Raw genomic sequence first — 15,074 nt, 5'->3', positions numbered from 1 at the left:
AACAAGAGCAGCCAGCAGCCCTTGCCTCTTCATGCATTTATATTTAAAAAGAGTAGCAAATTACACATAATAGATCTGCAGTTTTCATGTCCAATCATCTTTTTTTTTTTTTTTCCTATTCTGCTATTTTGGAAATGCTGACTCTGTTAAGTTTAAAATAAAAAAAAAAAAAAATTCAAGATCCCTGGAATTGCCTACAGGACTTAAAATTAGCAAACTTCAGACTGGCCCATCTAGATTATCATAAATTATTGATAACTGAGTTATCTTTCATGTTGCCCCTATAAAATAAAGATAATATGAAAGGCCTCAGGAAGCTTCTGAAAAGGAATAATGGTCTGAAGAGATTCTTCTGTAGAGGGATGTCTACAGAAGTAGAATTTTTATTATTTGTAATAATAAGGAAGAAATAATAGAGGATAGAAAGTGCACTTTAGGATTAGAAAGACATGGCCTCAAGTCCTACCGTAATACATACTGACTCTGTGACCCTAGGCAAGTCACAGAAACTGGCTTAGATGCCAAGATTTAGGGGGGAAAGGAGCCCATTTGCATGGTCAGGGAGAACTTTTTCATCCTGAGTTTCCTGTGCTACCTCCAAACTCATTTCCACTTATAGCAATAGTAATACACAGAGAGGGCAATGAGAAAGTGATTTGAGTGAAAGTTACAACTTAAGAAAGAATTCTTAAAAAAGTATTCTAAACAGGCTGGGTTAAAATGCATAATCTGATAAAATTTACATGTTTATAGAATAATTATATAAGTGAATAAAGTTAGATGATCTATTCCCTGGCAAAAAATAATTTCACAACAGAAAATGTATGTGCAGAATAAAGACTTAGAAAACCAAAAAGAGAAGTGGAGGAGTTAGAGGCTTGGGTAGAGGAGTGCATAGAATCTCATACTGTTAAGTAAATCCATCAGAATAAAGATTTCATTTCTACCTTTCAGAGAATATTAGATGACAACTAAACCTGCTGAGATAGAAAGTACTAAAATGTCAGAGCCTCCTAACTGTGAATGTTTCATTTTAAATGGTTTTTGGCTACTATGAAATAATAAAACTGAACAATACACACACTGTAGGGTTTTGATCAATGGATCCAAGAAAAATATTGTTTTATTCATGATATTGTGTCACTCACTTTTAAGCCTAGAAGATGAAAGCTTTGAAAAATCCTTTTAACAAGCACAGCTCCAGCCAGAAACTCTTGTTATTTAGAATCCCTCTAAAACCCCACCCATTGTTTCCAAATATCCCAGTAAGCTGTAACCAGTTCCATATATGTGAACACTGCTGCTTATTCACCATAACGGATATTATCGCTAATGCATTTGCAGCTCCAATCTTTGATTTACTCTCATATTAGAGAATGAGAGTTCTCATAATTTCACCAAATTCAGCTAAATGCACATTGAGAAGACATTTTTAGCTAGTGTTAACTCTATAGGGATTACCTATGCTTATTGTTTATTGATACAAAGCAGAATTTCTTTTTAAATAGAACTAACAATTTAGGGATGGAATAGGTCTGGAGCGATGATTTCCTTAGTATAACAAGCACCCAGGTGAAGAAACTCCATCCAGGGTAGTTTGGCACCTTGCCATATTGTCTTATTCATTAGATCATCTATTGGAGGACAAATACCGGGTATTTTTGCCATTCTTTGTTGCCCCAGCACTTAGCACAGTGCCTGGAACATAATAAGCATTTAATAAATGCTTGTTGACTGACTGGCTTAACTTACAGCCTTAGAAAGTTTCACACAGTCTTGAGAGGTTGTGATGTATCAGAGATGGAATGGGGCTTAAAAGTGAGTGACACAGTATCATGAATAAAACAATGTTTTTTCTTGGATCCATTGATCAGAACCGATAACCCTCAGTCAGAACAGTGCCTGACACATAATAAGAAAGCACTTCAATGCTCAATGACTTGACTTAAGCACATCAAAAAAAAATAGTACTAGTGCATCTGACTGACCATAATGACTAAATCATTAGACTCTCTTTTGTCTCAGAAATGTAGTATTACTTAGAATGAAGATCGACCATTCTTCACCTATTATTATGGAACATAGAACTAAAATGTGGGGGATTCTAGTTTACCCTAAATTAAAGCTTTCTGGAGGGGCATATTTTACATGGGAACCTTAGCCAGGCCATCTTTTGCCACAGTACTGGCTCCTACTTGCTAAGATGAGTTTAAAACTTCCATGATATGAGATAAACTCATTTCTATATCAGCCACCTGATTTATTCCAGTTACAGATTTGATCCTAATTTAAAATGGAGATGGAAATATCCTACCCCTTAAACTATTCTCTGACACACTATAGTGGCTCTATTCTTTAGAAGAACAGATATGTCTCAGTTAAGAATCTAATTGTGATCATTTTCACATTCAAACTATTGGGATGGGTAATGGGAAGAAAGAGGAAAGGCAATTATCTTAGTTTTTGATTTTCCTTTAATACACAGCCTATATCCAAAATGGAACAACTAACAGCCCTGATTGTGTATACTTCATTAGGTTGAATTAGTGGAGCCAGATGTTCCAAAGGGTTTGTTTATATTAGCCATTTATGTGACTAATTTTATCCAGGATGAGCTTGGGTAGATATACATATTTACACACACACACATATTAATATATACATATTTATATGTCTATGTATATGTGTTGTATATATGTGTGTGTTTATATATACATATGTATATGTATTTACGTATATATGCACACATACATGTATAAAAATTACTTTTGTGGCAAGAGGTCTTCTTAGGCATTCATTCAACTGCCACCAATAGAAAAGTAAGCCTAAGAGCCCAATAGCAGTGGTTCCCACAATCCAGTCCCCCATCTAGCTTGGCCTTGAAGCCATTATCCAAGGGAACAATCCCTCTGGAAAGGCAGTCCCCCATCCAATCTCACAATACCAACTGACACTGATAGGAATCAAGCCAACCTAGCCAAATTAGCTTATGCCAGAAAAGGCAAGCTACTTCCACTGCTTTGGCTACCATCTTTTTCTGACTGACATGGGAACAGTCTAGGACCCCAAGCCCAGGAATCCTGGGAATAGTAGGACTTATTCTCTCTGTCTCTCCCATTTCTCACCCTTCTCCCCCCCCCCCCTCGTCAGTCCTGCTTCCAGCCCAAGTATCATCCAGGAAGCATGGGGATATACCCCAACAACTGCCTCCTCAGGAGCTACAAGGAATGAAGCCTTGGTTCTCGTTCTAGCTGTCTCATTGGTGTTCCATCAGAAACAGATAGTCTTATAGATGGGAATAATGTTAAAGAAGCAACCCTACTTTTTGAACCTAAGATTTTTCCATTTGACTTGCATCTGAACCCTCCTCTATTCTCTGTTAGAACATAAACTCTTCTAGAACAGGAACTGCCTTACTTTTTCCAGTGCTTTCTTAACACAGTGCTTTACACATAATGAAAACATAATAAATGCTTTTACCCCATCCCCATTCTTTCATTCATATGCAAGATGACTGAATATTAATAGAATAGAATATTAATACCTTTCTCATAGGAACTAATATAACTCAGAACATCTTACTCTTCTAGCTAGACTCTACTTATCTATTCTTCCTCACATCTGATGATCCAAAAACAAGGAGTTTGCAATTTACTGTGCAGATGCAACATATGCACCTATTAAATATGAAACCGAAATATGAGGAGGGAAAAAGTATATTGCCAGGTGGCTGCCTGGCAGGAGCATGAAAGGAGAAGTGAGGAGGGCCTGCTGGTCCCACCCAAGTATTAAGATTCTAAATTATGTCACCCTTAAATCAAGCAGCAGATATCCCAGGATGCAGAGGAGCATTGTCAGAGCTGTACCACACACGTAGTTGATATTGTGAGAATAAAATAGAGACATCCAGAAATCAAATGCTTGATCACTGATATTTTTAGCACTGATTCTCTTTTTCTCTCCTAGAATAATCCTAGCAATAAACTGGTGAGCACTACCAACACGGTGACGGCAACACATATAAAGAAGTTCACCTTTGTCTGCATGGCCTTGTCCTTGACGGTAAGATGTCTATGTGTTTATGGTGTACAAAGCAGAAAATTATTTTATCTATCAGTAATAACATATCCCATAATTCAACATTTTGTAGTAAGATGATTGATAATAACTTTTCGGTTTTTTTTCTCTTGAAATAGTAACTTAATAGTGTTGTCTTTTTTTTTTTTTTTTTTTAATTTTTGGAGAGGTAGTTGGGGTTAAGTGACTTGCACAGCTAGTAAGTGTTGAGTGTCCAAGACCAGATTTGAATTCAGGCCCTCCTGATTCCGGAGCTGGTACTCTATCTACTGCACCACCTAGCTACCCTAACAGTCTTGTCTTTGAAGAAAAGAGAGACTATGGGAACAGTACATTGTGAATAATTAAGGATGTTCATTTGTAGACTTTTTCAGTCACTTCTTAGTCTCCTAAGAAAAGGAGACTTCACCTTCACCTTGTTTCATACCATTCCCATGCAAGGTACAGCTATTGTGTGATTAGTGCATATGATTTTATTAGTCCAAATAATTGTTCAAATTCACACTGCATGTTTCCATGTGTTAGAATAAATGACCATATGTTGCATTATGATAACTTCAAATCATATAAACTCTAACACATAGGATCACTTCACAGGTTTTTTATTTGTTCATGGCTGTATATCATTGGTATAGAGATATCTCCCTGGAAAAAAATTCTTCTACCAATGTAGATCAACAGCTTTTGTGAAACTTGGCTTTTTAGAGCATTATCTAAAGCTTACTTACTCAGGATCATATAGCTGGTAATGGGCAAAGAGCTAGAATGCAGGTTTTCCTGACTTTGGAGCCAACTTTATATCCACTGCACTATCCTGCCCCTTTGATAGCTTAAATTATCATCCAGGCTTAAACCTACAAAGGTTATTTTATGACTTTCCACATTCCTTTTCCAAATTTTGTGGGGTTATTTGAGTTTCTGTAGTAGAACTTTCCTGTCTTCCTGACTCCACTTGTCCTGATGTAGCTGATCTCTGTTTCTAAATACAGAAACAGATTATGTTCCCTAGCTAGAAAAAGATGGCATACTAGACTAAAAATCAGCAGATTACATTCACAGACCATAAGACCAATTCATTACCTGGCTGTAGATAATCATTTAGCCTTTCTGTACCTTCATATTCTCGTCTGTGAATGAAGATGTCATTTTCTCTTATCTAAACGCAGGAATCATATAAAAATGAATAAGATGATATTAAAAAAGCAGGTATTGGCTTTCAGAAAAATCAGTCAAAATGTTTTTTTTTTTTTTTTAAAAAAAAAACATCTAAACATTTACCAAGTGTCTATTATACACAAGACATTGTACTGGATACAAAAAATAAAAGTATGAACAATAGTCCATTAACCTTTGGGAGCTTACAGTTTCTTGGGGAGGAAGATTGGAGGGTTGATGTGTGTGCATTTATGGATGTGCATGTACATATACACACATAACTGTATATGGCATATTAGAATGAGATAAGTGCATAAAGGCACGAGTATTGGTGGAGAAATAATTCAATAAGTTGGGGGAGAGCATCAAAAATGGAGTTGGGGAAGATTTTATTTCATGGAGACATTTTTTGAACTGGACCTTGAAGGAAGAGATTTTCACCAGATAGAAATGGTAAAGGATACCCAAGGCAAATTTGGGGAATGGTATGTAAAAGTAGGGAATTAGGAGCAGGGGGGATGGAATTAAGTAATGTGGAACACTGAGCTTAAGCTCTGAGGGAAATAAGATGTTTACATAGGACAAAGCTCCTAGTTTCTCAGAGAAATAACAATCTTACAGATAGATTTGTAAGTTTGAAGGTAAGGATACTAGTTAGAAGCTTTTGCAATAGTTCAAGGCTGGAGAAGGAAATGGCAAAACATGCCTGTGTCTTTGACAAGAAAACCTCAAATGAGATCACGAATAGATGATTATGACTGAAGCAACAGAGCAACAACAGACCAAGATAAGAGTAGGAACATCAACAGAGACGCGAAAATTCAAGGTGGAAGGAAAAAAGGGCATGTGCATATGCACACACATACTCTCCTATCTTGGCAGCTGATAAAAGAATGTAAATGTGAAAATTTGCAAGATTTTTAAGGCATCCAGATAAAGATGTCCCCTAAGGAGTTGGAAATTTAAGACTCAAAACTCAAGAAGAGGTCAAAAATAGAGATACCAATTTGAAAGTCATATGCTTAGAAGTGACAAAGTCATGAGAATGAATGATTATCTATGAAAAGAATATGCAGAGAGAAGAGAATAGGGTGTCCATGCAAAACCCAAATGAAGGAGGCCAAGGAAGCATGATCAGAGAGAAGATTAGAACCAGGAACCAAGAACTAAGAATATCAAGACATTTGGGCAGTTGGCTTTCAAATTTTGTAGAAGAGTCAAAGAAGGGAAGAAAAAATGATTTACTTTGAAGATTAGGAGGACACTTGTCTGAGATATATATGGTATTTATAATTATGAAGCAAATTAAATAATTTTTTTCTTTTACATCAGTAAACAAGCTTTTATTAATTGTTTATTCCATGCTAGTAACTGTCAGGCTGTAGAGATAAAAAAAGACAAAAATCCCTGCTTTCAAGAAGCTTACATTCTATTGAAGCAAAATTTAGTTTTGAATCCATTTTCATTTATGCATGAGTTTAACACATAGCATTTAACGATTCTTTGTGTCTTCACATATCCAGATTTCCTATTCATTTCCTGTGAAAGATTACACTTTGATTCACTAGAAAGCATTTGTTTAAAATAGATTTAGTGAGTGGTTATATTTTTAATGTATTCTCTGCAGACATCAGATCTAATTTATAATAAATATTAAAATGCTGAAACAGATTCCTTTCAAATTTTCAATCATTGCCTAAAAGAACACAGTGTATAATTAGATCCATGGTTACTGTTTTCAGATGACACTAGTTGCATATGCATGTGACAACTTTTAAAAATAATACCCATTTTTCTCTCCCAATTCTGTTACTAACACTCCCCATGTTTCTCTGTATCAAAACAAGTACACTCTTTAACTCGGGATCCTTTTGGCAATGGATGAGGAAACATTTGGCAGCCTGAACACCACTGAATAAAAAGACAATTTTGATGGGGTGGGGAGCAGAATTTAGTGATGACCAGTGAGCACATGGATTTATTGTGGAAGAGGAGACTTTTTTTCTCAGTATAAACATACATATGATCACAAGCATTTTTATAAATTGCAAGTGTAATTCCTAATGGTAATCCAAAGAATATTAAGACAAAAAAGTCTTTATAAAAATAGGATGGTACTGAACTACCCTTCCTAGGATCCAGTTGCACCTATTTTGCCATGAAGATATAAGAAGTCCCAAATTCAGAGAAGAAAAAGAAAGGTAACAGAGAGGTAGAAAAAAGAGAAAAATAAAGAAGAGGGAAGAGAGAAATTTAAATGTAAAAAATTAATTAAGAGACCTAAAGTATTAGTAGCATGAGTAGAGAGAAGTAAAATTAATAAGTCTTAGCCACTGATTGAATATCTGAGGAAAGGGAGAATGAAAATTCAAGAATAACATCAAGGTTATGAACTTGGCTGATGAAAAAGAATGGTGCCCTTGACAGAAATAGAAGAACAAAAAAGACATGCATTTGAGGGAAGGATAATAATGAGTTTAGGACATATTGACTTTAAGATTTGAGATGCCTAGATTTAAGCTTAAGAGATAATTAAGATCATAGATACAGAAGTGGAAGAGACCTTGAAGGTCATCTTGTTTTACGGATGAGGAAACTGAGTCTCATTGGAATTTGAACTGAAGTTCAACTCTAAATTTGGTGTTCTTAATACTACCCTGAAGCTTAATCTAGTCCCATGGCTCATTGAAGCCTATTTATGTGAGATTTATTGTTCTGACAGAAGCTCGTCCAGAAGGAGGCAAGTTATTATGCAGTGCCCATTCCATAGAGCCAGAAAATATGGAGGTGTCAGTTGACAATTATGATATTGCCAAGCATATCTAGTGAAGCAGGCAGGTTCCTAACCGAATTTCTGTCATTGCCATCGTGTGAGTTATTTAATATGTTAGGAAGGCCCTTCAAAACCTAGACCCTACATAAACAAAGTTAGTTACACATATTTTTTTTGTCTCTGTAATGCACTTTAAAAGAAGAAAAAAAAAGCCAGCCTAAAGTTATTTATCAAAATAGACAAAGCATATGAATGTCTTAAATTTGCTATTTAGTTCTATTTAATATTATTTATTTCATTACCAGTTCACATTCTGCCCTTCCCCCCTTCCACTTTCACTGACTCACATGTGTACAGTGTTGTCTGTACATATTAGAATGCTGTGTCATGGAAGAAACTTAATATTGTGTCTGTCTGAGTCAGCACCTGTTACCCCAGGCGACCTTCAGGTCTCCGCCCCATCCCCTACTGCTTTCCTGTTTTGTTTTTTTGCTCTCTGCAGTATTTAAGGAGAGAGAGGAAAAAAAGAATCCAATGATACCAAACTGTTTAAAAATAGTTCTATAAAGTAAGTTTGGGCAAAACATTAAAAATCTTGAAGAGACTATAGGATTAAAAAAACAACTAGAAACCCTTCTGTTCCATGACCTTGGAAGACTGTTAAATGACAGGAGAGGTAAAGTTGAATCTTTCTGTGTACTTTCGTGACTTAACTCCCATTAGATCAAGTCAACATGCATTTATTAAATGCTTGCTCTTCTAGGTACTGTACTAACAGCCCACAAAGTGAGTCTCATAGAACTCATCAGTTTTCCACTCACATTTTCTACTATGTGCTTTCCTTGGTCTCCATCCCAACTCTTTTCCAAAAGAAAAATCATATTTTAAGGGGAAAATACACTGCAATACATTTGAATTTTAAAGTGATTTTAATACAAATATAATATTTTAATATAACTTCAAAATGAATATAAATAAATTATCAGATAAATTTAAGATATTTTTAATATAAACATAAAATATTCCAGTAGTTTCTGTTTAGGTACTTTTTAAAAATCCAACATAGACAATCAAATGTGTTGCTATGGGGGAGAGAAGCCCTTCACCATGGAAGCAAAAAACAAATAATTTTAGCACAAGAAAGAACCTTAAGTATTATTTGGTACTTAACATCCTGATTTATGTTTCCATAAGAGACTTCATTTTTTTTATTTGCAAAATAAGGAAATTGAATTCGATTATAGAATCATAAAGAGAAAAGGAATCTTTAAGGCTGTCTAATGCAATTTAATTTACAGGTGTGAAAATTGAGGCTTTTAAGAAGCTAAAAATCGTGCCCAGGATCATATATTAAATTGATTTCAGCTCAGTCTACACTCCTTCAAGAGGTCTTTCAGGGTACCTATTTCCTCCATCGCAAAATTTTTTATATAAGTTGTCATTGTGGCACACATAGGACAAAATATACGTAACCATAATACCAGGTGGCTAGTGTTCTATATAAATAGTATAATAGCAAAGCAAGTGTATTCCTTCAAGATCTTTAGCCGTCCCTTAATATCAGTGTTCAATGAATGTTAACACTTAAATCCTTAAGCTGTCTCCATGCTCATACAAATTGGACAGTTCTGCACCATGACTTGGCTTAGAATGCTATTTCCTTAGTTGCTTCCTTCTCGAAAGTCTTCACTATAACTTTGTAACTTTGATTCTTGGAAACAGGTGTGGATTTGTGTTTTATTTATTTATTGATTGATAAGAACTTAACAAGCCTTTGAACTGCAAAGAAGTAGGTTGAAAGTTTGGGGTAGACAGGACAAACAGTATAGTTGGAGCAGACATATTAGAGTCTTATGACCTTCTCTTCTTGATTGTGAAAGGAGACAGCAGCAGTGAAGGTATTCATACATCGTATTTGCTTTGTTCTTTCCCCATCCTGTTATAAAAACCATTTTCTCGTCTCTCCAATCACCTTTTTGTTCTTTTTTATTTTCCTGATGTTTCTTGATCACTGTTCTATCTTGCTTTCTTTTCTAGGTATTGTCCAATTTAACCCAAAAGGCATTTATTCTAAGTGGAAAGAATACCAGGCTTAGGAAACACTGGACTGGGTACTATGGTCCAACAACATCCCATTCCCCCACCCCCTTACTATGTAAATCTGGGAAACTCACTTAGCTTTTCTAAGCCTTTTTCTCTATCTGTAAAAGAAGAGAGACTAGATAATTTCCAAGATTTTTTCTAACTCTTCTACTTTGTAATTCTGTTAACCATAATGTTCTCTGAAAGCTATTCATAACTAAAATTAATCACATAAAGTGTGAGATGTCTCGCTATGTCATAGAGTTTCTTAAGGTACAATCATAAAATTTTGCTAAGAATTAAAGGTAAGCTCATTGGCCCATAGTTTTCAGACTCTCCATTCTTACCTCTTTTAAAATTTAAAATTTCCTCCCATTTCCCAAGACCTTTTGAAAGTCACTGACTGTAGCTTAGAAATTATATTTTCCAGTTCTTTCAGTATCCAAGAATATAGTTCATCTGGGCCTGGTGAATTCAAAATGTAAAATGATTCCTCTTTATACTTAAATACAATATATTCAACCACTTTTCTCCTTTTTGAATACATAAGCCAGAAGACTAGTTCTAATTTAAAATTTATGGCCCTCTCTCAAAATCCTTTCATTTGTTATAATTTCCACCCAGATTGTTTTTACTTCCATTTAAGTTCTGCCATGTTTCCTGATAATATGGAGGAACCTAGGTTCTTGGAGATCATACCAATGGCACTCCAACTCTAGAAGGCCTCAGCAAGTTGGAAAGGATTCAATTATGCACCTCACAATGACTGGTGCATATTTTTGTGAGGACCAAAGTAAGGTGGAGAAATTCTTCACCTGAAGGTGAATAACAAAATGTTTTGGCCACAAGTCACAAAGACTAAAGAGATAGGGTTTGTTTTGTTTTTTTTTTTGGGGGGGGGTGGAGGGGTTGGCATGGGGGGAGAATGGAGGGAATGGGAAAGAGAATCACTAGATTTGTAGTCAAAATGGCCTAGTTTCAAATCCTAATTCTTAAATTACCAGCAATTTGACTATGAATTTTGCCCCTCTGAGACATCTATAAAATGTGCATGTTTTGTGCCATTTACTAACTTCTAGTTTTAAGAAAAGTGCTTCTTAAATGTTAAAAATATATATATATATATAAATATAATGTAAAATTTTTTGATTGTTGACCTGAAAACCAAGAACATCTGAGTCAAGCCTTATCTCTGACGTATACTGGCCTATGACCTTGGACAAGTTCTTACTGATCTTGGCAGTTCTCTGAGCTGCAGAGAAAATGCCAACCTGCGTTAGTAGAGGAGGTTTCCTCACCCAGGGGAGTTGTAGTTCCAGATCTTATTCTTATATAAATATAAGCTGTTATTACAATTATTATTATTACATGATAAGGATGCTGATCTCAGTGGAGAGGGGGCCTACATAGAGAACACTAAGTTCAAGAAATCATTTATTTAATGCTGTGTTTTCTAAACTTGAAAGACTTTTAGAATGGAAGTGGATTCATCACCAGAATTAAAAATGACTTATTTCCACATATTATTTTATCAATATACGTCACAAACTAAGTGTTATCAGAAACTTGGTGAGAAAGAAGCTCCTGGTCCATTGCCCTAATTTGCTTACTCCTTGCTCTGAATGAGAGCTTACTGCTCTGGGAGAAGACTCCAAATCTTAAAATAAAATGCCCAAAATGCTTCTGAGGCATTCAGGATTTTCTAAAATATAAATTCCATAAATTGTTTTTTTTAATTCCTTACTGAAATTGTACTTTAAAAGTATATAAAAAGTTAAGTAATCCATTTTAAAAAGATATTCATACAAAAAATTTAAGATTAAATTTTGGATTTCTCTTTTCTTCTCCCCATTAATGCATTTCTCTCATTTTGAGAAGTAGAAGGGAAAGTTGGGAGGGGTAAGAGGGTCTCATGTGAAAACATTTTTTCATCCTTAAAATGTGTTTGTTTTGAGAAGTTGCAATAATGTGTAGTAGCAGCAATCTAAAAGATATTCTCACAGGAGTCTTTCCAGAAATTCTTTCACCTTGTTGTAGGAAACAATGCAAGAGGCTTAAATTATTTTCTTGTCTTCTCCTTGTGACATTTTTAGCCATTTGTACTTTCTACCCTCTCTCCCACACAAATCCCAAGCTTTTTTCAGTAATGCAAATTTTCTCTCAGTGAAGTTCAGTGCCAGCACTTCTAGTCTCTCTGCCCTTGATGCCCTTCTCTGACCTGTCAGCTTTAAACTGACCCGTCAACTTTAAACTGATCCTGTAGTGATCTAGAAGGCTGCTGCTGCTATCTGCTAACTGTGTACTTGGAAAAGTAATGTTATAGTTCACAGAGAATTGCTACATTTTTAAAACTACTGAGTGTTTTTGATGGACCTGTTTTCCCTTCCTTTCCTGAAATTATCATCTCAAGTTATTATTAATGTTGAGGGTCAGCAGAAATAAGGGCAAAATTGGTGACTGCCTTATTTTGCTTTTTTTCTTTATATTTAGTTACTTCTAAAATAGGAAAAAAGCATAAAAAGATTAAAAAACTGAAAAAAATTAATTTATAAAAATGTTTTATGAATAGCAGATAGAATTTTAGCTAAATGAATTGATAGCTATTTTTATTAGCTATATAATGTTAATTTAGGCATCTCTTTTTTATTTGAGGGGCTCATGCTCTATAAACATGCATAAAAAATCCTAATATATGTTTTTCAGATTTTGTAAGGTCCTACATAAGTGTTAAGAATATATTTACATATTTCCTACAAAGCCTATATATAGAATATACATTAAGAACTTTTATTACCACTATATAGTCACAATTTCTCTAAATGTCAGTTTGGGGCATTTTTTGAGCAGACATAATAGACCCTAATATATGACTTACTAAAATGAAAATTCTGCAAAAGGCTTTTGATTTCTTATAAGAATTATACTGGAGTCAGCATGTAAAAAAGTAATTCCATCATATATTACAATTGAGCTTCTTTCTGACAAATGGAGGCATGGAAAAGGAAAAAAAAAAAAAAGAAACCATTCTATGAAACTCCTTTGTTCTGCATAATAATATCTTATGACATCAGAAAACAGTGAATTTTACTGTTTGGCGATCTAGTTCTGTTTTTATTAAGCCTTTCACTCAAGCTTTGATCTTTCTGGATGTGAGTCTTGAAATAAATGGGTGGGGAGGAAGGAAGCACATACAACATACACTGCTCTTCCCCAAAAGCAACAAATTAGCAGTGGGAGTTCTGGGAAAATATGTGTATATTTATTTTTTGTTGCAATAAATTGACCTGATGGAATTTCTAAAGAATATTTCACTGTTGCACTAAGTCTTCAATGCATTCTATGCATATCTGATGTGATCTAGGAAATGTTTCTGGAAAGAAAGCACCTACTGATCAGCATTAGAATCAGTGACTGATCAAGGAACCTTTAGCTAACCCATCTCTCTCTGTGTGTCTCTGTTTCTCTCTGTGTGTCTCTCTCTGTCTCTGTCTCTCTCTCTCCATCCTCCTTTACTGTCTGTTATAGTGTTTACTTTCTAGTTTTACTGTTTTATTTACATGGCTTCACATTCGTCAGTGGGTTCTAGTGGATTTTTGTGATCAGTGTCTGAGTACACTCAGTAGGCGCACCTTGGTGTATTTTGGTAGTTTATGGGGTCACAGCGTGCCTCTGAAAAATGCCACAACAGGATTGTGGTATGTTTTTCATTTAATTGAATATTCACATACAGTGAAAGCCTTTCATTGATGTCTCTTGGAATCAAGTTATTGTGTAACATTTTGGAAATTAGGCACAGACCATTTGAAAATGTAAGCCACAAGAACAGAATCTAATTTCCAAAAGGCTATTTCTAGTTTAATAAAGATGTGGGTCTTCACAAGCCCCTTACACAAGTGTAAAAGCAGGTTTAGAGTTAGCAGGACATCAGCTTTCTTGTTCTGCTTTCACATGACAGGATAGGTAGGTAGTAGTTTTCTAAGTATCCGTGTCTAGTATTCCAGAAACATTTCCCTATTACTTCAAAAAAAATTACATTCATTAGAAACAGCTTACATAGTTGAAAAGTCCATTATCTAACAGGTTAAGTCAATCTTACTGATTTATATTTTCCTTTTCCTTGGGATACATTACATAGGTGTGTCAAAACCCAAGAAAATAACAGAGTTCTGTGGTAATTGGGCTGAGCTTTGCAGAGTGGGATTTAACTGAACTAATCAGCTTTGTTTCATAATCCATAAGACATTGTATAGGAAACAAAGGCTACACTGTTCAGGATTTCTCTTTGTTTTCTTTGTTTCTGTACCTGTTCAGATTCTCCTAAGAACTTCTTGCTGTGAATGTTTTATTTAATGTTTTATTTAAGCCTCTAAGAATATGGTCTTGTTACTAACAGAATGCTGGTAGGCCAGAAAAATGCCCATTTAGAAGCAGGAGCAGATGCCTCCAAAAGTCATGGATGGATAGATATTTCACCCTAAATAGAGACATGTGTTTAATATAGCATAGATTATGGAAAAATATGAAATATGGCCCCAAATTTGGGACTTGAAAATGAAGGACTTAATCACAAACTGCTAGTTTTTCTATTTATGATTGAGAATAAAGAAGGGAGGCAGGAGAATCATTGATCAAAGCAATTTATTTTGCTGCAGAGATATGGAACAGTTTACCTTTCCATAATAGCTTAGAAAGGTACAGAGTCCTATTCCACAGACATATTCTAAAAGATAATAAATGCTTGCCTAGGTACTAACAGTTTAATTTTTTTTCCCTGCAGACATGCATCTACTTTTATGTTCCCATCTGCCATGAGGTTAAGTGTATTTAAAAAGTGATCAGAAAAAGCCATTTTAACTATTAGATGATTCTTGCTTGGTTGTCTATATTTTTTATTTGTAAAAAGTTCATGATTGCATTCCAAGCTGTGCTTCTAATTAGCACCTTCTTCAGTCACGGCTATAGTAAACGTTTTTAAATGGTGGCATAA

At 34.9% G+C, this 15,074-nt stretch overlaps 1 protein-coding gene across 2 annotated transcripts in view; it reads left to right on the top strand.

Annotated features, from left to right (window-relative positions):
- The window catches only part of ANKH (ANKH inorganic pyrophosphate transport regulator), a 150,120-nt gene that overhangs the window by 108,570 nt on the left and 26,476 nt on the right, over positions 1-15,074 (top strand). For both annotated transcript variants that reach the window (XM_051969863.1, XM_051969862.1), the window contains one exon: positions 3,967-4,062. In XM_051969863.1, coding sequence (XP_051825823.1) covers positions 3,967-4,062 — 96 coding nt within the window. The remainder of the gene's footprint in view (positions 1-3,966; positions 4,063-15,074) is intronic.

The sequence above is a fragment of the Antechinus flavipes genome, chromosome 1 (genome assembly GCF_016432865.1).
Source record: "Antechinus flavipes isolate AdamAnt ecotype Samford, QLD, Australia chromosome 1, AdamAnt_v2, whole genome shotgun sequence".
In the NCBI taxonomy this organism is placed as follows: Eukaryota; Metazoa; Chordata; class Mammalia; order Dasyuromorphia; family Dasyuridae; genus Antechinus; species Antechinus flavipes.
This window is presented reverse-complemented; position numbering and strand designations above follow the sequence as displayed.